Here is a 26,329-nt window from a genome sequence, read left to right on the forward strand (position 1 = left end):
ATGGTAGCATCCTCACTGGGTTTTAAATACTGTAAGTTTCCTACAGACAAACAAAAAAGGTTTGCATTTCTGCAGCAGATGCTTTATATCATAGATATTCTGGCAAAACCCACAACAGTTCCATTGTAAAAATTTGCCTATTTTCCAGGAGGTTGAGGACGTGCCCTTATTCGGGTTTATTCTCAATTAGATTTTGGGAAGTATGGATGATCACTGTCCATCTCTTCTGGAAAAATATCCAATACATCATCGGATGTGTCAGGATCACTGGGTAAGTTCAAGTTGCTTTCAGTGGATACTGACATATCCATTTTTCCTGTGGAAGGATCTGATGGTTTTGTCTTTAGGTCATAATCGTGCTATAATTTTTTTTCAGAGGTGGGTTCTCGTTGAATGGGACCATGCAATTGATGACCATCTTCACCAGAAGTTCAGATGCTCTCAGCAGAGAAACAGTTATGATTGTAAAATCATCAAATGATGGAATAGACATGCGAGTTTGAGTTGCTGTTGACATTTTCTTTACTGTTGCCTTCTCAGCATATGAGGATCTCAGAGCAAGTGTGGTGATGGCTAACTTTCTTCTTGCATCCTGATATATGTCCTATTAGGATGTTGTTTCTGGTTGGAACCAGGTGACCATCCTTATGGATCATGATGCACCTCATACCTTTTACCCCCCTGATCTTTTCTCTCTCCTCTACAGGAATTGAGTGTTTTATGGGGTGTAACTTATTGGTATTCCACCCATTGATGTTGCTCTGAGTAGTTTTTCAGAATGTTGACATATTTCTGCGAGGACATCATCAGAATGTACTTTTTTTTTTTTTACTGTTTTGGAAGACAGCCCTTTTATACCCTTTTGAATGAAGGGCAACGTTTTCACTATTGGCTTTTCTCCTGTAGCATGGATGATTAGAAAAGCTGGTACATTTATACAGGTATCACATCTTTTTCTTGCTTCTGTTGTTGAAAGGTGTATTAATACTTGGTTGGGGCGTTGTGAGGGACAAAGGATTCGTGCTTGAGTGGTTTTTGATTCAGCACCAGAACTCTCCCCCACCCACCAGGGGGCCACACATGGATGCCCACTCTCTGGCAAGCAATCACTGCACCTGGGAGTGGAATGCCAGAGTTATGCTGGATACCATACGAGGCCCGCTGTCCCCAAACCATGAGGAAGGAGACTTACTGCAACACCCTTGATCCTTACAGGCCTATCCATCTTAAGTAGTACAAGACTACCAGGATCCCCCCCCCCCCTTTTCTGGATGTCCATGGGTTGCATGGCAGCATCATGTTGGATCCCAGTGATAGTAGTCTGGAAGATGGGGTAGATCTTCCAGACTAGAAAGCTAAGAAAAAGAGGAAGAATGAAAAGGGCCAGTATCTTCATTGGGAGGTCCCAACCACAACACACACACGTGTGGGGGGGGTGGCATTAGTGCTCTCTTTTGAAATATGATTAGCCAATTGTGGTTTCCAAAGAACTGTTGGATTTTAATGGAACCTATCATAATAGTCAAGAGAAAAATGTTAGATCCAGTAAGTAACTAATAAGTACAAATATTTCGTATCAAAATCGATACTGATAATGTACTGTTAGTACATTATTAGTGTCAAAGAGACAGAATATACAACAAATAAATAACTTAGTTTGATTCATGTTTGACACAATATACTGTTCGTTTTGATACAAAATATTTGTACTAATTTTATTTAAAAGCCATTTGCTGCATCTTGTTTTCTCTCAAGTAAAGCATTGTTTAATCTGTAGTTTCGTTTCATGTGGAAACCATAAGACAGCCAGCTATCCTTATATAGGTTGTCCCAAAATTCACGCCCCCACACACACATGTGCTTTATGAATACTTTATGAATCAATAAGAAATTACAATTTTGATGGAAAAACAGGTTTTTAATTAAAAATTGTAATTTCTTATTGATTCATAAAGTATACAGTATAGGGTTATGCATGGAATAGCATATCGGGTAAATGGCCTCCACGGCTTTGCTGGCACATATGCACTCTTTTGTCGAAATTTTCCATGACCGTTTTGCATAAATGTGGCTGAATTTCGTTGATACAGCGCTCAATTTCCTCCTTCAAGGCGTAGGTGGTCGTGGGCTTGTTGGCATAAACCTTAGACTTCGAAAAAATATAATAAATTTAGTTTAATCCTTTATCCAAGTGTGAGCAAACAAAGTTTGCACCTGAAAGTATCTTCAGGACTGGGAGTAAGGTAGTACAACACCAGGATGACTCCTTGCAAAGGTGGAGCAAGCTACCAACATTCCTGTCACAGTATCTCTCGTAATGCAAAGAACATCTCCTTGCAGATATGTCTAATGTTATGCATTAAGTGAGGGGCCACTACCCAGACTAGTTTCGACCTTTATTGAGGTCTCTTCAGTGGGAGCCAGGCCCAAGTGAAGATACAGCCAGAAGCATTAGCAGGTCATCTCTACCTATAGGAGTTGCTAATTGGTGTGCCACCTTTTTAATAAATTACTCTGGATTTAGAGAAAGATGTTGAAAGTTTATTTTTCACTTGGTTAGAATATAATAAATTTAGTTTAATCCTTTATCCAAGTGTGAGCAAACAAAGTTTGCGCCTGAAAGTATCTTCAGGACTGGGAGTAAGGTAGTACAACACCAGGACGACTCCTTGCAAAGGTGGAACAAGCTTTCTCTAAATCCAGAGTAATTTATTAAAAAGATGGCACACCAACTGGCAACTCCTATAGGTAGAGATGACCTGTTAATGTTTCTGGCTGGTATCTCCACTTGGGCCTGGCTCCCACTGAAGAGACCTCAATAAAGGTCAAAACTAGTCTGGGTAGTGGCCCTTCCCTTAATGCATAACATTAGACATATCCACAAGGAGATGTGTTTTGCATTATGAGAGATACTGAGACAGGAGTGTTGGTAGCATGCTCCACCTTTGCAAGGAGTCATCCTGGTGTTGTACTACCTTACTCCCAATCCTGAAGATACTTTCAGGCGCAAACTTTGTTTGCTCACACTTGGATAAAGGATTAAACTAAATTTATTATATTCTAACCAAGTGAAAAATAAACTTTCAACCCAAAGAAAAAAGTTCAATGCCGTTAAGTCACATGATCTGGGCGGCCAATTCTGATCACTAAAACCAGAAATTACACAACCAGGAAATGACTCATGCAGTAATTGAATTGTTTCTCGTGCTGTATGGCATGTGGCACCGTCTTGTTGAAACCATGTCGTCCACATCCATATCTTGCAATTTAGGCACAAAAAACTGGATTATCATGTCACGATAGCGAGCACCATTAACTGTTATTGCCTTACCAGCTGCATTTTTGAAGAATGGAATGATGATGCCTCCAGCCCAAAATCCGCACCAAACAGTGACACGTCGTGGATTTTCTGAACTCCAAATGAGACAATTTTGTCGATTAACGAAGCCATCAAGATGAAAATGAGCCTTGTCGCTGAAGATTATTTTGTTCGAAAAATAAGCATCCACTTGTTGTTATTCAATGAACTCTCTTCGCTGTGTGTGGTCAGTAGGCTTCAGTTCTTGAGTCAATTGAATTTTGTAAGCATAAAGATGCCAATCTTTCATGAGAATACGCTGTAGAGAGCTTCTCGAAATGCCCAATTCAAGACCACGGTGCCGAATTGATGTTCCTGGACTCTCAGCAACACTCTCACGAACTGCTTCAATGTTTTCTGTTGACGACTTGTTGAAGAGTGGCCAGAGTGTATAAGATCACTAATTGATCCAGTTTCCTTGAATTTTTTAATTAATCTTTTCACAGTTGAAGTTAAATCACTATTCCGACCATATTTTGTACGCAAATTGTGAACTGTAGCTGCCAAACCTTCATTATTTTTAAAATATTGCTCAACAATGAAAATGCGTTGTTCTTTCGTGTAGCGCTCCATTTTTAATAACCCTGAACTGTCAGCTGTCACGCTGTCTTTTTTTCCTCGTTGGCAACACTTTACCGCACAAATGGCGCTAAATTTAAATCTTGCGTGAATTTTGGGACACCCTTTATATAGGAGAAAATACTAAAGGAAACTGAGAATGAATCTCTCACTCCTTAATGGGAGGTCAGTTAAGTTGAAGAAGAGACAGAATCTGCTGCTGTTTTAAAAAGGAAATTTACCATAGCCAATTTTCCACCATCTCAAACTATTTAGTTACCTGTATCCATCTTTATTTCATGCTATAGTGAAATCATGAAAACTGTTGTAATCAATTTTCTTTTACTAACACTATTGTTAGAAAGTTTGCTATAGTGAGATAATTCTAACATCAACATAATCTGGTCTGGAGAATTTTTAAATACACCAGTTTCCATAAATTAAGGAACAAAGAGAAAAATCATAGTAACTCTAAAACTCTATGAATTTTTATGCAATTCGGTGAGATGTGAAAGAATAGCAACAAAAATTATGAAGACAGTGGTCAAAATGCCTCGATAAAGAATGTGGTCACCTCTCACAATGATGTTTCATACTATTTATAATGGTGTCCAGGAGCCAAGAACTTCCCAAATATATTCTCAATAGGATTGCATGCAGCAGACCTGGCACTGGCCAGTCCATACATACAATAGTGTCCTTTTGAAGATATAATGGATGAATATAGAGCATGTTGTAGTATAAGAATAAGTTGTAGTATTCGTGGTTCCCGCTAGAAAGCACATACAGATAAGTATGCCACCCAACAAGATGCCTCCTTAAACTAATACACTACCTCCACCATAAGTGTTCCTTTTGCAGGACACATATCCGATAATTTTTTTTTAATACAAAATGTCTTGTTCCTATTTCAGACACAAAACAAGAAGCTACTCCAAAATGCACACTTTTATGCTGTGGCTCAGTTGCATTTACTGCTGACAGCAACACTCATTTATATACAATAACCAGACTCAGTGGCACTTTTTATATAATGTGCCTGACTTTTGTGTTATCCCCCCCCCCCCCACACACACTCTTAGTTCCTTAATTTTTGGAAACTAGTGTAGTTAAGCATAACTATATATAGTGAGCTAGGACAATCTCTCATGCTGTGAATTCCTTGGCAACTGGGCTCTCTATAAAGAATGAGAGCAAGAGGCTGGAGGCTTTTCTATTATGTTAGTAATGATCTCTTTTGAACAGTATTGGCTTTTTCTTTCTTTTTTTTTTCCCTTTAGCTGACAAATTTTAAAGTCTTCACTACATATCCTGTTAAAAGAGCAGCATGTGATGTGATACTATTCATAATGCAGTTGTAAAAAATGTGGGAAACCTAATGTAACTGAGGGTAAGAGTGAGGGACATATTGCAGTAGCTAATGTGGATTACTTTTTGAACCTAAGAACTGACCTGTAAGAAACTATATAAATATCATGTCACTGCAGTTTATAAAACTTGAAAAGCATGCACGTTTACTTAATCTAGTGTTCATTTCACTTTAAAAAAAAATATATTGCAATAAGTATATTTATGACAAGATTTTGAACATAAAAATCAGAGTATCTACTGATAGTTTAAACAGTCTTCAGTAAATAAGATGTGAATCTTGTTAGGTGAAAATGCTTTGTATGATTTTCAACTTAAATAATTGTGTGACTGGCTGCAGCAAGGTACTGACAGCTAACACACACAATATATATATATATGAGGGATGCATAATGTAAGAAAGGCATTTTGAACTGATATTACCTGAGAATAAAAATAAAGACTGTTCATTGAATAAACCCTTCATTAGCTGATATTACCAAAACACTGAAAATAAAATACTTTTTATTTACAGCACAATGTAGGAGGAACTGGTATACAGTATGTTGTGTATTGGGGCCTTTTTAGCTTACATTGTGCTATACTTTTTTTTTTGCATGTATGAACTTGGAAAGTTTTTTTTTTAAATGCAATTTAAAAAAAAAAAAAATTTTTTTTAATGCAATTTACTGATTCAAAGGTAATTCAAAATTACAACTATGAAAAATTTAGATCGTGAATACATTCAACACAACTACAAATGAAGTCTAAGCTTGGCCACTGAATTTTTTTTTTTTTTTTTTTCATTAGATCTCCTATGCACCTGTTATTTTTTAACAATTGTGCAATATTCTCAGTAGTTAGTCATATATAACTGACCCCTTCTCCTTGTTGGCATTAATATAAAAAAAATTCTTTAAGGAATGAATAATTCTTGTTTGTTTTAATGCTCCTTCTCTCTTGAGGGGAAACAACAGTTGACCTCTCAGATGTTTTATCTAATTTTGGGATTTATTCTAATAGTGAAGAAAAGTTAACAGCATTAAAATTTATCTTTAAAACTCTTAACTAATCTAATTCCAAGAAATTTAACAAACATAACTTACTAAAACTAATACATCCTGTTTATTTACTCATAACTGTATATCACTTTTTTTTTTTTATCAAAGTTTGCATGAGACATGGGCTTCATGAAAATAAATTTTATTTACACTTAACCTTTCTGACTAATACTTGAAACATAACAAATAATGCATTATTAAAAAAAAAAAAGAAGAAATTGGATTTATGCAGTGACAGTATAAATTTTGAACTGCCTTTAACAAGACAATATTTTCATAACTGACTGAAATGTATACACCCTATACAAGACGATGCAAATTTGAGGGCAAAATCATTAAATAATTTACTATTAAGATTATCTACTCTTGTTAATGTATTTTTAGTTTTTTTTTTAATCCATTCACTGTAAGACAAATTACCTGAAAGTTGCTATCTAATACAAAACAGGGTTTTGTCTATATTAAGATATTATCTAATATTATTCCTGACAAGAAATTATATTCATTTTGCACTTGACACAACTAACCTATCTGTATATAAAAGTCAATTTTATACGAAGTTTCCCTTTCTAATGCACAGTATATCCCTTCTAGAGAGATCTATACAATTTTTTGTCAAGTATAATATACTTTGCAACTCTGTGAACTTGCTGTCTGTCCATATAAACACCTAAGCAATTTTGTGAAAATTATCTACTTCTTGAAATTATACTCTATATAATATTTAGATCTCTTAATGAAAACTTCGTTATCTATGGTAAAGTTCACAATCTTATTTTCTGAAATAAAAATTAAAAAAATCCTTGCCCTCTTAATTTCAATTTATTTTTATAAAGCTCTTCAAATTAGTGAATTCTACTACTAGGGTGCAATGAATAATCAAATAATAGAATGCTTTTTGATCAAACTTAGGGCAAGCATTCAAGCAGGTTTATGATCAATCTGGTCCAATTTGCTACAAGCAAGAAAGTCCCCACCTCAATTTGGTCTGTTGCGATATTCACGATATAGTAACAGTATTTTTTTTTTGAAAACAATGATATGACTGAAAAGATAAATTAACATGACTAAATGGATAAAAGTATATAGAAAACAAAAACAGACCTACAATAACATTCAATTTACAAGATGTATAATAAAAGAAGTACAATTTCAGAAATACATTTACACTAAATGTTTCTATAATATTAGTCATTATTAAAAGTTAAACCCAATTAAATATCATTTATTTAGTTCTGATTATTAAACAAAAGTTGATTTAATACATTCACTTATGGTATGATAAATAATACATTACTTTCTACAAATATGTTTTAGCAGCAATACATTTACTATTACTATGATTTCATGTTATGTTACAGTATTCACATTAGAACTATCAACTTTCCAGACATTTTATAAAACAACTTGTTTTAAAATTGAAGTTGAGGTATACAATCAAAATTACCCCTACAAAACACTAAAAGGCACATATAGCAATAGCATACAAACTTTAAAAAGTTGAAGTTGACAAACTTTAAAAAGTTTTTTTTTTTATTTCTTAAGAATATATTCAAAATAGGCATTTCAAGAACATGAGAAAAATCACCTATTAATGACAAAGATTTTTCCCTTACCCTTTTAAAATTAATAGATAATGTCTGTACTAAATACTGAATTTCTTATTTAAAACCTTTTTTGATGTTGCTTTAAACTAGATTCATGCCTAGTATTAAAGTTATTCTATGTAAATAACTTTAAAATTTAACATTACTTTATATTACATGAACTGCATTGTTTATATATCTCACCATAAATTAAATGACAGTATTCATAATATCTAAACAAAATATTACATCCCCTTTTACGACAACTGAACATTATATTGTTCAGAAACTTAAGGATGAATTTCTTAGGCATATATACTGCTATTTATAATCCACTACATTCATTTAAAACAAGTTTCTCAAAAATGTCTGTTAGCTGACAGTAGCAAAACTGTATGTGTAACGTACCATGCATGAAACAATAAATAAAAACTACAACTTTTTCAGTAATAATTAACATACACATAATAAAACAAGCATGTAGTTGTAGATTTTAATTTCAATTAAGATACAGAATCATATTTAGCATTTGAGGCAACATTTTAAAGGCATCATGTGGCTGGAGTGGGGAGAGAACCAAGAGTTCATCATAACATTCGGCACAACAAAACCAGTATAAAATGGTTGCAAATTACAAAAACTTTAAAATTTTTTGTCTTATTTTCAAAGTTAACATTCTCCAATATAAGGAGAAATTGTCTGCTAATCGAACAGGCAAGTGAACAATCTTGCAACCATAACACTTTGTACAGAAACACTGACAAATGACATTGTGCTTTTGACTTGATAAATCTCTTCAATATCTTCACGCCTCAAGATCCTGGACAAAAAGCATCTCTGACCTACCCATTCCAATTTCAGCAAAAGTAGGTGGTTCTGGACAGTTTGATGTTGGTTCACATGGGAGAACCCGACGAGGAAAATTGGTCACAATTTGGAAGGTATCAGGAGACTCATCATGACAGAAGACAAAGTAATACAAATACTAAAGAAGAGGAGACAAAAGATTATGATAATTCTCCACTATATTATATAATCTATAAGTGAAAATGAAGAGATACTTCCTTTTTAATTAGATAACTTAAATGTTTATGAAAACACATTATTGTAATCCTAATGTAATACAGATCCTAAATACTAAATACAAAATCTATTCTTTAGCAACTGCATTAGCTTAGCTACACACGCAAAATTTGTTTCTAGTTAGTCAAATAAGATAAAGCATCTGATGCTCGGGCGAGACTACTTGGTTTCTGGAGAAACGTTCTCCCTTTCTCCCCCCCCCCCTTGATATTATATATTAAACAAATATTAACTCCCACATATACAAATCAAAATTAAAATGCACTGCTACCATTTATTGATATTTGCTGAATGACAGTAAATTTGAAAAGAAAATGGTACTATGTTCCCAGCATGATTCATTTGCTATTTCAATATTTTACATCTGGGTAAAATTTTTGGATAAATACAACTATTTTTTTTAAATATTTTTTTAATATATAATATCGGGGGGGGGGGGGGAGAGAAAGGGATAACGTTTCTCCAGAAACCAAGTAATCTCACCTGCGAATCAGATGCTTTAAACTTAATCTACAGTGAGGGATATGTGAAATCAGACATTCCCTGGTTCTACACATAGGTGGTTGCCTCTTTGGATATGTGAGTTTTCAGACATTAGAAGGTTAAATGTCATGAACTGCTGTATCAATTAATGTACCCTTTTAATTAGCTTGTATCTCTATCCTCTCACTCCCAGGAAAAAGTGATTAAATAAAAATAAAAGTATGATTTAAATTCCATAATTATTTATGAGAGGCTGATTAAGGAAAGCTCTGTACTCTGCATAGTCTATAAAAAAAAGTGACTGGAATTTATTTTATTTTATTTTTTTCTGGCCTAACTTCCAATCGCAACATTCTTATCACTCAGAATGGCTTGCAATATGGGAATTAGCCAACCAAATTATATCCTGGTTGAAAATATTCATTGCAAGGGTATAAAAATCAGAGTCTAGTATTATCTACTGTTTTTAGAAATAGTGAAAAAAGTGAGCTACTAAGACAACCTCAACATTGAAGATATGAAGGATCAGTAGTACAGAAATAGCAAATGAACAATAACATGTTAAAACTGTCAGCTTTAATTATCAAGTATTAGATGCATATTCAAGTAAAGGAGGGGGTGTCGTAGCAAGACATGGGCAAATTCAAAACAGAAAATTAAACAAGACTAATAAGTCTATGTATCCATTGTAAATGGAATATATGGCAGGGCTTGCCTGCCCCTTACTAGGAGTCCAATGAACAGAATTAAGTCATTTGCTTTCCAAGTTTCATGCAAAATATGCATAACCAGAAAAAACAAATAAATAAGACGGTGACGTTCTTAAAAGGAATAATTGTAAACATACATTTGTCAAGATATCTCTCTGACAGCTAAAGATAAAATTGTATAGATAGTAAAATATTTCACATGTGCAGATTTAAAGAATACATGATGAACACCGAGTGGTATAAAGTTCCTGAATAAGAATATTTTATTTATTTTACAAAATTACAATTAACTGTTTGGTTTATAAACATGCAATATGAACTTCAAAATTTTATCATTAAAGCATACTTTTGAAAAGTGCAGAAGTATTCCTTCAATCTGAAAATTTTAATCCTTTCCTTCATGCTTACACAGTGATCAGAATACATCATGAAAAACTACTGTGTTAGAGTAAAATTAGTTTAATATACAAAATTACAATTAACTGTTTGGTTTATAAACATGCAATATGAACTTCAAAATTTTATCATTAAAGCATACTTTTAATTACAATTAACTGTTTGGTTTATAAACATGCAATATGAACTTCAAAATTTTATCATTAAAGCATACTTTTGAAAAGTGCAGAAGTATTCCTTCAATCTGAAAATTTTAATCCTTTCCTTCATGCTTACACAGTGATCAGAATACATCATGAAAAACTACTGTGTTAGAGTAAAATTAGTTTAATATAAACCAAAATAAACACTCGACGTTTCGATCTTCACATCACAGTCATCATCTGGGGTATACACACATATACAAAGAAACAAGCTGCACTACATCAAAGCTAAACTCCTATTATTATTATCTATTAGGTTACAAAATTAATCCTGAGCTGTGCAATCGAGGTGCTTGGTGAGACATCTGGAAAGATTAGAGAGCAGAAGGAGGGTTGGTGGTGGAATAATGATGTACAAGTGGCAGTGACAGCTAAGAGGAAGGCAAAGCAGAAGTGGGATGAGTCAAGAGTGGAAGAGGACAGAGAGGTGTACAAAGAGAGAAAGCAAGAAGCCAAGAGAGTTGTGGCACAGGCGAAGGCCATGGCATATCAAGATCTGTATGATCAATTAGAAACAAAGGAAGGTCAGAGAAAAATTTATCAACTAGCGAAATGTAGAAATAAAGCAGCTAAGGACATCTTACATGTGAGGCAGATCAGAGATGCTGAAGGAAGAGTATTATGGAGGGATGTGGACATAAGAAACAGATGGAAAATATACTTTGAGGGACTTCTGAATGAGGAAAATGCAAGGACTCACAGAGGAGATGGGCAGCCTTCTGAGGGGATAGTGCAGAACATCAGTAGAATGGAAGTGACGGAGGCCATGAAGAGGATGAGGAATGGAAAAGCGGTGGGCCCCGACAGAATTCCAGTGGAGGCATGGAAGGCACTGGGGGAAGAGGGAATTGACCTGCTGTGGGACCTGTTCACCGAGGAATGGAGGGAGAGTACTCTTGTTCCCATCTACAAGGGTAAAGGGGATGCACAAGACTGTAAAAATTACAGAGGAATAAAGTTGATGTCCCACACAATGAAGATCCTAGAAAGGGTTCTTGATGGTAGATTGAGGGAGGAGGTGGAGATTGCAAAGGAACAATTTGGCTTCATGCCTGGTAGATCAACAACAGATGCTATCTTTGGGTTATGACAGATGATGGAAAAATATCGAGAGAAACAAAGGGAGCTACATCTGGTATTTATTGATCTGGAGAAAGCATACGATAGAGTGCCAAGGCAAGAAGTCTGGAGGTGTCTGAGGGAGAAGAAGGTGCCGGAGAAATATGTCAGGTTGGTGCAGGAAATGTACAGAAATGTGAAGACAAGTGTTCGGACCTGTTTGGGACAGACAGAAAGTTTTCAAGTAACAGTTGGCTTGCATCAAGGGTCAGCATTAAGTCCGTTTCTGTTTAATATTGTGATGGAGGTGGTAACAGAGGAGGTGAGAGAAGATGCACCTTGGACAATGTTGTATGCAGATGACATCTTGCTGTGTGTAGATTCAAGAGAAGAAGCGGAAACTAAACTGGAAAGATGGAGAAAAGTACTGGAAGAGAGAGGTATGAGACTGAGCAGAAGTAAGACAGAGTATATGTGTTGCGCAGTGGGCGGTGGCCAGGAGTCAGACCTGGAGCTGGAAGGAAATGTCATCAGGAAGGTGAGAGACTTTAGATACTTAGGTTCGACAGTGGAAGAAGATGGAGAAGGTGAGAAGGAAGTGGGATGCAGGATACAAGCAGGTTGGAGGAACTGGAGGGAGATGGCTGGAGTGTTATGTGATAAGAGGGTGCCGATCAATCTGAAAGGCAAAATTTATAGGACAGTAGTGAGGCCAGCTATGACATATGCTATAGAAACTGTGGCCCTGAGGAAAAATAACATTAGCAGGATGGAAGTAGCAGAGATGAGAATGCTTAGGTGGATGTGCGGTGTGACCAGAAAGGATCATCTGAGAAATGACTATGTCAGGGGAACAGTGAAAGTTACGAACTTAGGAGCGAAAATACAGGAGGCAAGATTGAGATGGTTTGGTCATGTGATGAGGAGGGAGGACGAATATGTGGGAAGAAGGGTCATGCAGATGGATGTGCAAGGAAGGCGGAAGCGTGGGCGGCCAAAGAAGAGATGGAGGGAGCTGGTAGAAGAGGACTTGAAGATGAAGAACTTGGATGTGGTGACAGCCCAAGACAGGAAGGTGTGGAGGAGACTCATAAGAAACAGTGACCCCACTTAAGTGGGAGAAGCTGCAGAAGAAGAAGAAGAAGATTAGGTTACAAAATTAAATTAAGCTGAAGAGCAACATGTTTACAAAAAAGGAAAAAATTAATAAATTAAATTTTAAAAAATTACTTATATAAGTATACATATAAATTACAACCAACTATGGGTAGTGGCCAATAAAAACTGAAAACTTGCTTAGAGTTCTAAAGTCAGGGTTTACTGGAAACTAAGTTGGCTGAATGTGTGCCATCCAAATTCTTGGGATTTTTATGCCACCATTATTGTTAAGATTGGAATGGTTAAACAAAATTTCACAGGCTTCTTTAAATTTCCGTTCATACCAGGTTTTTGTATGATGTAACCAGCAAGTACTTTTCCAATCAATTTGGTGTAGGGTGTTAAGAGCGTGATCTGAGAGGCCTGCTTCACCAAAATTGTTAAATTTAATGTGTGTGTTGTTTGTGCTCTTTTTTTATGGATATGGATTGTACTTCCAGTTTTCCCCAATATAAGTTAAGTTACAGGTGCAATAAACTCCAGGATGATGTGTCAATGAGAGGGGGGGGGGGGGGAAGGATCCTTAGAGGAGTTGAACGTTTTTTAATTTTAAAGACGATTTAAAAGTGGCATCAAGATTATAATGGTGTAGGATTCTATTAATTTTTTCTGATAACTCTTTAATGTATGGGATGGCTATATACTGTAATCTATATTACTTTTTGAGGACATTTTATGAAAAACTTTATTAATAGTATTTTTGCTATAGCCATTATTTATAAATGTATTGCTAATAATTTTTAATTGTTGTTTAAGAGCTTGTTCATTACAGCAAATTGTTATAGCTCTGTTTTTGAGGGTGTTAATGACTCCAAATTTTTGCGAAGGGTGATGATGTGAATTAACATGTATATATTGGCTGGTACTGCAGGTTTACGGTAAACAATGAAGGCCAGAGGTCAGGCCAATAGTTGTAACGGTTGATCAGTAACTTTAGCATGCCATATAGATTGTAGTGCAGCTTGTTTCTTTGTATATATGTGTATATTTCAGATGATGATCTTAATGTGAAGATCAAAACATCGAGTGTTTATTTTGGTTTATATTAAACTAAAGTTTTACTCTAGCAGGGTAGTTGTTTCCATAATTTTCATGATTTATGGTGAAAATTTTGATTTTTCTAGCATCAGCACCTCATTCCTCCCAGCTTAATATACATTTTCTTTTATTTCTGGAAAGTTCTCATTTTCTTGTATTTCTTTTTAAGCCAAACTGAAATTTGAAGCCACTCAAATGTAGATTTTAATAGTTTCCTATAGAAAAGAAGCATGTGTGTGTTTTCACTACTAAAGATCACAATGGTGATTTTTTTTTTTTCATCATCATCAAATTCCTGCCATGTACCCTCAAGGGATGTACAGGATATGATAGCGCTACATGAAAAATTTACATCATTATTAACTTCCTATCTACAATTTTCCACCAAATCAGTCTGTTACTTGCCAAGACTCCAACATTATCAGATCTTATATTTCTATTGTCTAAGGCACTTTGTACAGTATCAATCCACCTATATCTTGGGTCTTCCTCTAGGTCATTTTCCTACCAACCTGGCAGAGAACACTTGTTTTGCTAATCTTTCCTTGCCCATTCTATTTAAGTGACCATACCACTTGAGATTAGCTCTGCTAACACATTCCTGGATGCTGACAATGTCAAGTTCTTTCCTAATATCCTCGTTTTTAATATGATATTGCCATTGATGCTATCTGTTCGTGCCTCTAATCTTTCTCAGGACTCTCATATCTGCAGTCTCTAGTCTTTGGTCAAGTGTTTTACTCCTGACCCAGCTCTCAGATCCATAAGTTAAAACTAGTTTGAACACTGTCTTGTATACAGCTAATTTAGTGTTCCGACTAATTTCTCTCTTATTCCATATGAATTTATTCAATTGACTTTCTACCATACCAGCTTTATTGATTCTGTTGTCTATTTCCATATTTAATTTACTATCTTCACTAAAAATCGTGCCTAAGTAGCTGAAATGTTTCATTTGTTCTATAGGTTCTCCATTCACAATGCAGTTGATATTTTCAATGCCTATTTTCATTATCTTTCTCTTGTTATTGCTGATCTTCATACCATATCTATTACAACAGTTATTCAATTTAGTCAGAGAATCTTGCAGACTTGTAGCAGATTTATTCAGAAGTATAACATTATCTGCATAAAGCAAGGAGCTGACATTAACATCTCCAATTTTGATATCATGTTTAATACCACTTTCCTTCATAACGTGACATATAGATAATGAATAACAGAGGAAATAATGTACATTCCTTTTGTGACACCAGATATAACATTAAACCATCTTCCTTCAATTCTAACTGCTGACTTACAACTCAAATAAAGACTAAGTATTGCTTAATATAATGCCCCATTGACCCCATATAACTATAGTGTATTGAATAGCTTCTCTCTTGGCACCTTGTAATATGCCTTTTCCAAATCGACAAAGCTTAAATACAGATCTTTGTTATATTCCCATGATTTCTCCACTATTTGTCGTAAAGTGAGATCTGATGCTGACAACCTCTATTTGACCTGAATCCAGGTCAAATAGAGGCTGAATTGTTCTTCACCAAGCTTTTCTTCCACAATTCTTCTCAACCGTTTCTCAAGTATACTTGCATAAATCTTACCAGGAACACTCAGTAGGGAAATACCTCTGTAATTCTCACATTCAGTTTTATTTCTCTTTTTATATATGGGTACTATGAGAGCTCTACTCCAATCATTGGGAATTTGTCCCTCTGTCCAGGCATTCTGAACTATGCAGTACAGCCACTGTAAGACTTTTATACCACAATTTTCTTTTTTTAACTTTGTATTTCCAGTCACTTTTATTTTTCGGGATGATGATATATCCCAGAAAATTGTTATGTTTACGCATTATCTTCTTCCTCTCACCCACAATTGTCTGCATTTAGTGCAGTACTACAATCATCATTTATACAATTGCTAACTCCAAACATTTCTGAAGAATTGTGATTCACAAGAAGTGATCTTATTCGGTATTTGATAGAGGATAATTATAGAATATCCCTGAATGTATAATCTGAAAAAGGTAACTATCTACCATATTTATAACTATCTACCACACAAAAGAAGCAGATTTAAAAAATGTGTGTTGTGTAAAGATATATATAGTAAAACCCCGAAGTTACGTGGTAGGTGGGACCAACAAAAAGCGTGTAAGTCGAATTCGCATAACTCGGGGTATAATTTTGCATGTAATTTATATATACAAACATACAATTGGGACCAAAGGTTTACAAAAACACATATTTTTTAAGAAATATAATCATAATTGTAGTTTTTCGTACATAAAAAAAAGAAATTTATTTCGATGTCGATGGTTTCATAAAATCTAATAGATTCGTCTGAGGCATAACGTCTTTTTCTTGTCATGCAAAATTTCTTCATAGCAAACTAATGATTTTTTTATTCCTTGCCTTGTGGCTACAATTCATTCCTCATTAGAATCTATGTCCTCCAAAATCTGTAAACCTTTTCTTTTATGATTGTTCTTACTGTGGATTCCTGTAGATCGAACTTCTTTGCTAGCTCAGAAATTTTCATTCCGCCTTCAAAATCCTTGATAATGTTGAGTTTTGTTTCCAAAGTCAATGTTTTTCTTTTCTAGCTAACTGTAGAAGAATCGGACTTGCTTCTTTTGGATGATATTATTATTTTCTATGTGATAAAATTTTTATCAAGAACATAACATTAAACAATTGCAAGGATTGTAGACTATAAAAATCATGTATGAATGGAGACTGCGCGAAACACGTCAGTGCTTGTTCACAGCATGTGTGACACTGGCGAATGCGGCCGGCACCTGAAAGATACGACTAGTGGTGAGGCGTGAAGCGAGACAGGAATACGTACATATAAGAAACCGTGTAACTCCGAATTCGCGTGCTTCGGGATAGCGTAAGTCAGGGTATGACTGTATAACCTATTTTAAAATCTTTAATTTGTCTATGGCCATATTTTATTGTTATCTGAATTATTAAATTAGATCAAGAAAAGAAGTAAATATTGTGATGTCGATAAATATTAAGTTGTCTTTTTGCAATAATATTCCATTTTAAAGAGCACAAAACAGCAGTGCTTGTAGTTTTGTTATCAGTAGAAAACTAGCAAGATTGTCACGCTCTATGCTTCACAGTAAAAGTGACTGATGAGAAAACATGCAGCAGTAGCAGCAAGGGGAATCAGGAAAGTATACACAACTCTTACAAGAAACTGACAGGACGTTTGGGACTCAAGAGAAGCCACATGTCACTCACACCCTTATATGCAAGCCATCCAGCCTTGTACCACTCTATGAGAGAAAAATCTAGCTCTCACCCCTTCAGCTGCAATTAATCCTCAACCTTCATGGATGTCCTCTCCCCACCCTCTATAACATGAAAAAATCCATTTACTAGTATCCTATATGATCCATTCAGATGTTTGTAGGTTTATCATATCATTCCTCTAACACATGAATTATTGGTTTTGCATGCCTGACTGACTTCCAGGGCTTTTCACCATATTTTAGGAAGATATGTTAGGACCTACCCTCAATCAGAAAGAGGATATATATATATATATATATATATATATATATATATATATATATATATATATATATATATATATATATATATATATATATATTAATGTTCATTATTTACTCAGTAGAACTGTATATAAAAAAAGGAAATTAAATGACTTTATACCGAGAATGACAAATTTATTGTTAAGATACAACTAGTTTCATTGAAATACAACTTCTTCAGGTATCATTGGCAAAGAGTAAAATAAAAATAACAGACACATGAAAAAATACATTAACAGATCTAGTATAAGAACAAGTACAATTAAAAGGAATGCGTGCTATAGTTCCAACTGAAGTTGATTACGTGCATGAGCTGGTATTAGTGCGCCAGTATAGGACAATGGCAATGTGCGCATCAGAAATATTATAGCTAAGGCTGTTATTAATATGAGACGAATCAAGTGATATTTCTTTAGATTCAATTATTCTTCTTTCCAGTTCATCATAGCACACATGGATATTACAGGTTTTTTGCCAATCAACAATGTGTTGGCGGCCATCATCTGCGTTGATGGAGAAGAGAACGTGGCTAGAGAGAGCGCTGGCTCTGGTTCTGTTGTAAGAAATGTCCCTTTGATGTTCCTCCATGCATAAAAGGATGGATTTAGAAGTTTGGCCATAATATGGCTTGCCACAATCACACAAAATTTTATAGACTCCTGGATACTGAGTAGGAAGATGTTTCATTTTAGGTCTACTTAGTATGGAGCGAAGTTTAGGGAACGTATTGAAGCAAGTTCTAATGTTGATTTCTGAAGCATTTTTGCCAGTTTCGGGAAGAGAGAGCTGATGTATGGTAACGAAATAAAACCTCTTGGTGGAGAAGAATCTTCAAGAGCAGTTGAGTGGTGGACAGAGAGAAATTTATTAATCTTTTTAAGAGAGAATCCATTGTTAATGAAAGACCTTTTAAGAAAATTGAGTTCATATTCAATTTCTGTTTCATCTGTTAATGAAGATCTGGCACGATGTGCCAGGGTTGAAATAATACCAAACTTTTGTGGAGGATAGTGATGGGAAGAAGCATGAAGGTATCTGTCTGTGTGGAGATTTTGATGTTCTCAAAAATGGAGATTTTGATGTTCTCAGCACATCTCGTAAGTTTTAAGTCCAGAAAGGGAAGACATTCGTTGGATTCTAGTTCACAGGTGAAGTTGATTTTCTGATGAAACTTGTTGAGGTGGTCCAGAAAAAGGTTGAGGTTGTTGATACCGTGTTCCCAGATGAGAAATACATCGTCAATGTAACGATACCAAACTTTAGGTTTAAGAGGTGAGGAATTAATAGCTTTTTCTTCAAAATCTTTAAGAAATATGTCAGCAAGAATCGGAGAGAGAGTGGGCTGCCCATAGCTAAACCTGAGTTTTGTTTATAAATCTTGTTATCATATTTGAAGTATCCTGAGTTTACACTGCAGGTAACACTTACAGTAGACTCCTACACTTCCATCTCAGTATGGTATCATTGATCGTTGACATCGGATGGCCCAATTTGTCAACAATTTGCAGTCAAATTTTGTCAGTTCCCTTCTTGCGGCCATTTAACCCGAACACAGTTGAACTGACTTGGGAGCATCATATTCCTCTCCAACTGATACTAACCACAAACACACAACGAATTATATGGCATGATGCATCATGCCCATGGAGAGTGTCCACTGACTTCTTTTGAAGTAGTGTATAGTTGTGCACGTACAATATATAAACATAAAAAATGTTTATATATCATCTTTACATATAACAGTAAATTTTTAAGAAAGTGAATGCAGTGGGAGATTCACTTCATTAGATGTTAGTACAGTATATCCAAAATAAGCATAAATTAAAAAACTAAAACTGAAAGTATGAGATTTTGCTGCTTTCGCGTAAAGCAGGGAAAACACATAATTGCAGCTCTTTCTGTCACTTGACTGGTTTCTGTTTTAGTCATGAAGGAGAAGAAGCTGCCTTATGTGTTTTCATCATGTGTGCTGGAGCATGCACAAGGAAGCAGAACATGGTAACTAGGAAAACTGCTGAGAAATACAGAATTTTTTGAACTAGTTAATGGAGAATTCTGTTAGAAGTCTTTCATATGATTGTGTTACAAAGGAAACTAGAATAATAGGTGTGAGAGAAATTAAAGAGAAACTTTGTAATGTCAGGAACTCATTGAGGGAGGCCACATACTACATGCACCAGCTATCATACTTATTCTTGAATTCATTCACACTGCTTGCACTCACAACATCCAATGGCAATCCATTCCATCATGCACCACCCTATGAGAGAAAAATCTAGCCCTCATCTTTTCTCCATCCTCAATAAACTGAAAAATTCCATCAACAGAAATCCTGTATGACTCTTTCAGAAGTTTGTAAGCTTCAATCATATCACCCCTCTTCAGCCAGGTCTCACTAATGCCTACAATGTGAGGTCCCAACATATTGACCAAGGCAACAAACTCTAACCCTTTGTTTCTGATACTCCTAGCATTCGTGTACAGACATAATAATCTTCCTGCATGTTCTTTTGTATACTTTTGTCTGCAGTCTGCATGACACAGTTGGAAAAACTTACAGATCTCTATTCTTCTCTAGTGCCTTATACATGTAGATATCTTTGAAATTGTTCTCTCCTTGTCAACATTTCCATAATAAAGCCCATTCCCGTCATTAACACAGTTATATAACATTGTCGCTCTTACACTCATGTTCTCACCACTCCTCCCTTTATAATTTAGTTTCCCTGACTCTGTGTTAGGTCTCATACCAGTTATTAGTTTTTCAAGATTCCTAATACCAAACGTATTCAGGTGTAGGCCGTTCTCTCTTATACAAATCCAATCTTCTCTTAAAATCACTCCACACATCCAAAAACTTGTATCCATTCCTTCTACACATTGAATCGTTTGCCATCATAGCCCTCCTTCTTAATTCATTTTTAACATATTGAGGTAAAATACTGACGATTTTCACTTTCTCACTTTTCACTCTCACTGCTTCCAAAAACCCTTTCATGTTCTATCCTCGTAAACATTTCCATCATTAACACAGTTATATAACATTGTCACTCTTACACTCATGTTCTCACCATTCCTCCCTTTATAATTTAGTTTCCCTGATCCTCTAAATTCAGTATGAGTCCTCTCTCATACTGAATTTATCGCTAGTTAAGTCATTAGTACCTACTACAATTATGATCTTGTTTACTTTTCAAATACAAACTTATTTATTAATTACTGACCATTTATGAAAAACAAAACTACATTAGAGCCTACCAGTTTCGCCAGCAAACTGTCTGGCTTTTTCAAGGCGTTTACGAAGACATGAAAACTAGTAAATGCAAATTGAAAGGAACATGAAAAACATAAACCAACTAGTAGCTAAGGTTACACGTTCGCGTGACAGAGAGGACTTATTGTTCTTATTCATTATCACGCATGCATGTTTGTTGTAAACGTGTAATGTGATTACTGGCTAGCTGTAGTTCAGATTGATTTAGATAGAGGATCGGGTTTTTCCACGAACTGTTTAGGATTGCACCCTGATTTCTGTTGAGGTTTCCACCGGTTATTAACACTATTGTGGCTTCCTTGAATAAACGATGTCTGTAGTCGTCATCCAGATATGGCACGGAGCTGTTTTGCCACTCTATCGCGTGGTTAGATGTACAGAAATGATGTGCTAAGCCGGAAGAGATACTTCTGTTGTGGTTTACATCACCAACTTGTTTACTTTTCTTTTCTGTTTTTGAATTACTTCCTTTATATTCTTAATTTTTGCTCCGGGCTAACTCTAAGTTATAACTCGCTCATCAATAGCATGTTTTATTATAGAATCACCATACCAAATAAGATCCTTCTTTCTACAAACAACGTCACTTACCTGATTTCTGTTTCTACCTGACTTACCTGTTTTCATGCTTTATTGTTTCTTATTTTGCTGCTTTACTTTTTTCTTTTTTCCTCCTATGTTCATTTAAACGCCTCTTTGATGTTTTGTAATTCTCACGTCGTCTTTCTGGTGATCTGCTTTAATTTTGCTATTTTGAAGGTTAATTCATTTTCAAGAATCTTCTCCATATCTCCAATAACCTTGTTAGTGGGGGGAGCCTACAGTGCTCTCCTGAGCATTACATTTCTTGTGCATTTTTGGTGCCATTTTAAACTTATACTTATTATTGAAACATATTATAAAACACTAAAATCTACACTAATATACTATAAAACACTAAAATCTACACTAATATACTATAAAACACTAATTTTCTAAGGAGAAAAATGCAATAAAACAAAAATTGCCAATTTTACATGAGTGCTAAATTCACCGATGTTTTTCATATATAAGGAAAAATATTTATCAGAGAATATATATGGCAAGTTGATTTCAAATGGTTGTTCATTTTTCATATAAGAAGGGGGGGGGGGGAATTGTGAATCTTGAAAGAGAAAATAGGAAGAAGGAATGGTTTATGTGACTTGTTGAAAGCCATCAATTAAAGAATTTTCAAGCGTTATTTGTCTCTTATGGAGAAACATTCAATAAATACACTTCAATGCCTCAGTATTTGAAACTGGAAATTGAATTATTCAAGTCTTAACCTTTTTTTATTCTTCACCTATAAATAAGAAGTACAGTAGATATGAAAATATCTACAATTAATTTCAAGAATTTCATAAGAGGAAAGTAGAATTCTGGAATGAGAACTTTGCACAAAAATTCTCATTCTCATTAAAGAAAGTACAATGATTGGTTTTATCTTTTTCACAGCAAGTTAAAGAACAGTTTCTATCTCTGAAGAATATTAGGATTGTTTCCTTAGTTAAAGAAACTGCTTCATTCTACAGTTATTAGAATTGCAGATACAAGGATATCTATTTTTAAGATTTAGCAAATTTAGATATCTATTTTTAAGATTTAGCAAATTTAGATATCTAGTTTTAAGATTTAGCAAATTTAGCTTAATGTTATCTTTTGATTAAACAGTCACAGCATATTTTGGGACCTGATAATATGGAATTTTTTTAAGGTCGTAAAATGTTTTTAAAATTAAATCCTGTTAAAATTAAACTATCACACCCAAGAGAGAAAGTGATAAAAGCATCACATAAGTCTTTGCAACCCAATACACCATTTTCAATATTGATTATGTCCTGTGGCTGGAAAAGGCATTACCGATGCCAACTAAGCTACAGAAACTAATTCAGTTTTGCTAATATCTCAGAATAATCTTCAGAAAGAGAAACATTCAACTCTCGTGCATAACTGTGCCCATTATTTTAATCTTTGTCCTTCAAAAACCAGTGAAACAATGCCTATTACTTTTCCTTCAAGGACTGCCACAATCTGAACACAGAAAACTACAGCACCCACACAACTACCCCATGTCAACAACTACAAGAAAGAGGAGTGTTAAACTGTCATTATAGGCAACAGTCCAAGCAGACAATATCACATGTGATCCCTAACATATTCTTCTTACTGCTTATATGCACCAGTAGCAAAGGAGTACAGGAATTTGTTGAGGCCTTAAAAAGAAGGTGGAGGTACAAAGAAAAGGAAAGCTGGTTATTGCTAATGATCCAAACAGCAGACATACAAATATATTAAGGAAAAATTTAGAGAAAAGTACGTGCTAATAGTAAATACCTATAAATTTCTTCTCAGATTAGCTTACGCATTGCATTCAACTTTCAGGCATATTTTATTTATTTATTATTATTACTTTTTAATATCTTCAAAACATTATCTTTCATATTTTCACTGAACTAACCTTTAAAGAATGGTTTTTCTTGAATCGTCTTTCTAGTCTTGTTCCCATAGGCAACTTTATCATCACATGGACTGTATTGGGATCACTAGAAGGAGGTTCTTCTGGGATTTGATCAGCAAGTTCTATTTTTTGACGTCGTATATCCTAATAAAGAAACAGATTTGTAAATTAAATAAAAAACTTAATAATATAATAAAACTTTTATTTTTAAATCCCTGAAGAGTAATATCAATAATTAACTATATGTATTCAAATGGCAAAACTTTGCTTAGAACAAAACTCAGAGAGAGAATCTTGTCATTATTCTATTTTTTTCTAATATCCTATGCCTTAGAAAGCATTAATCTCAGTGTTTTGTGTGATTGTTGACCATCTATATTACAGGAATGCATTTGCAATACTAAAAATCAGTGAAAACCTGAACATAATTTAAGTGAGTGGGCTAGTTACAATTATAATTGAGGCAACTAAGATATAAGAACAGCATATTAGTTTTTTTAACTCTGTGTGTGTGTGTGTGTGTGTGTGTGTGTGTGTGTGTGTGTGCGTGCGTGCGTGCATGCATGTTCTTCAGCTGTTTTGCAGAATTAACCAACCTGCCAACTCAATCAATGCAACAATTTCATCTTCCTTATTTCTGAAATACTCCTGGCATTCACAAGTAAACATAATTTATTTCCTGATTTATAACAACTAGTCTTATTCATGCTATCCCCCATCTGTGACTTCTCCTGACCTCCTTCTGTTTGCTTATCTTCTCTCACATAGCCCTAGACCCCCCCCCCCCCACCACCATGTATTCCTGACCATTCCATTACTATGCTGACCATCCACATACGTGCATTCATTACCACTCTCAGAATTCACTCTCATTACAGTGTCTCCCTGACCTCTCTGGCCCATCCCATTTTCCTGTTCAACTTGCTTTCCTTTTCTCACATCAGTCACATCTAGTCCACTCTCCTGCTCATTCACATCATCGTGTCTACATCACTCATTACACTTCCAGCAGCAACCTTTCCAAATGATTCACCCCAAAACCATTCAGATGTAGTCCATTGCTCTAATATACTTCCATTCGTCTCTCAAACTTCTCCCACATGTTTACAAATTGCACTCTTTTCTCTTCACATTTCCGTTAACATTCCATTCAAGATTTTTGCTCTCTGCTGCAACTCATCATTGTCATACCAAACTACTTTTCCTACCACACTGTTGTCTTTCACTCTCCTGATATCTAATCTCATATTCTCCTTATGCCCAACCAAATCATTCATTCCAACTACAACCATGAACTCCCTCACACGCCTACTTCTCATATCCAGTGCCTCAATCACCCTGTTCATTCTCTCTCCTTGCACTGTCTCATCCACCACACCTTTTATGATAGAACCACCATACAGTGTTATTCTTGAGTCATTTGCTACTTCTTTCTCTCCACTAACTTTCATTTTAATCTTCTGCACTTTTCCATTCATATCCACCATATGTTTAATTTCATTTTGTACATGCCTCATTTCATTCCTCATCTTAATCATTTCATTCTTCATCTCTTGCATTCCAGCAATTGCTCCATCAGTCAGACTTACTTTCATTTCCACAGTCACGCCAGCTCTTGCTTCATCAGTTAGGCACACTTCTGCTTTCGTAATTACACCCAGTTTCCCTGTTTTAATCATTTCCATATTCACAATTACATTCTCCACACTTACTCTTCTGGTTATTATTCTTAGTCTTACATCCATCACTGTCTTTTTGCCTTTTGTCTGGTATTCTTCACTTCTGATTCCTGACTTTCATTCAAATCACTGTAATCCATTAACATATCTTTCTACAGACCCTCATTCGCTCAACAAAACACATCTGCCACATTTGCCCAAGCATGCATATTTTCATTTGCATATATGAGTCTGGGTGATCTTGTTCATACTGCCATTTTTGTCCCCATTAACTGTTATTCTGAAAAAAGTACTTCAAATTGATTAACTCTTATTTATTATTTATTTCCTATCCATTCTATTTAATTGACCATACCATTTAAGATTAGCTCTGTTTACACATTCTTAAATGCTAACAAATAAATCAAAAACTAACAAATATCAAATAAATACAGTACAACAACATATAAAAGTTTTTTTGTTTTTTTTTAACAAATTGAATATATACAAAAGATTGACAGTCTACAATATTAAGTTCCTTTCTAACGTCATTTTTTAAATGATTCTGCCACTGATGCCATCTGTTCACTACCCTATTGGTTTAAACATTGTCTTTTACATTGCTAATTTAGTGTTTTGCCAGTTTCTTTCATTCCTTATGAATTTATTCAATTGACTCCCTGCCATACTAGCTTTACTTGTTCATTTGTCTATTTCCATACTGCGATTTTTTTCAAATATTATGTCTAAAAAGCTGAAATGTTTTACATGTGTCATAGATTCTTATTCTCCATCTCCACTTAGGATGCAGTTTCTTTCCATATTCTGGAAAGAAACATCGACTGTTGTTTTCTGATTTTCATAACAAATTTGTAACAGTTATTGAATTCAGTTAAAGAATTCTGAAGACTTGCAATGGATTTCTTTAGGAGTATAACATGCATGCACATAAAGTAAAGAGCCAAGTTTAATATCTCCAAATTTCCTAGGTTTTAATGATATTTTCTTTCATGATATGATGCAGATCCATATAGATGATAAGTGCTTTTTTTTTGGGGGGGGGATCGTATGCTATGGTATCGCATACTGGCACCTTCATTAACAGTGACATATGGATGTCATGTCATTTTAATTTTCAATTTTTCCTACTAGCAATGAATGAATAATGGCACCTACTGTTTTACAAAAAAACACTGTAGATAATAAATAAGAGTGGAGATAGTATGCACAACTGTCTTTCATGTAATTTTACATTAAACCATTTCTGTCTCTTTCAAATCCAATTGCTAACTTACACCTTACACACA

At 34.8% G+C, this 26,329-nt stretch overlaps 1 protein-coding gene across 2 annotated transcripts in view; it reads right to left on the reverse strand.

Annotated features, from left to right (window-relative positions):
• Nucleotides 1-6,365: 6,365 nt before the first annotated feature.
• Nucleotides 6,366-26,329, reverse strand: part of Faf2 (Fas-associated factor 2) — a 293,787-nt gene continuing 273,823 nt past the window's right edge. For both annotated transcript variants that reach the window (XM_090404809.1, XM_090404808.1), the window contains 2 exons: nucleotides 23,365-23,508; nucleotides 6,366-8,895 (listed from right to left, as the gene is read on the reverse strand). In XM_090404809.1, coding sequence (XP_090260935.1) covers nucleotides 8,716-8,895; nucleotides 23,365-23,508 — 324 coding nt within the window. In that variant the 3' untranslated portion in view covers nucleotides 6,366-8,715. The remainder of the gene's footprint in view (nucleotides 8,896-23,364; nucleotides 23,509-26,329) is intronic.

Source organism: Typopeltis vanoorti, chromosome 15 (assembly GCF_054136105.1).
Source record: "Typopeltis vanoorti isolate ZY-2024b chromosome 15, IOZ_Tvanoo_1.0, whole genome shotgun sequence".
In the NCBI taxonomy this organism is placed as follows: Eukaryota; Metazoa; Arthropoda; class Arachnida; order Uropygi; family Thelyphonidae; genus Typopeltis; species Typopeltis vanoorti.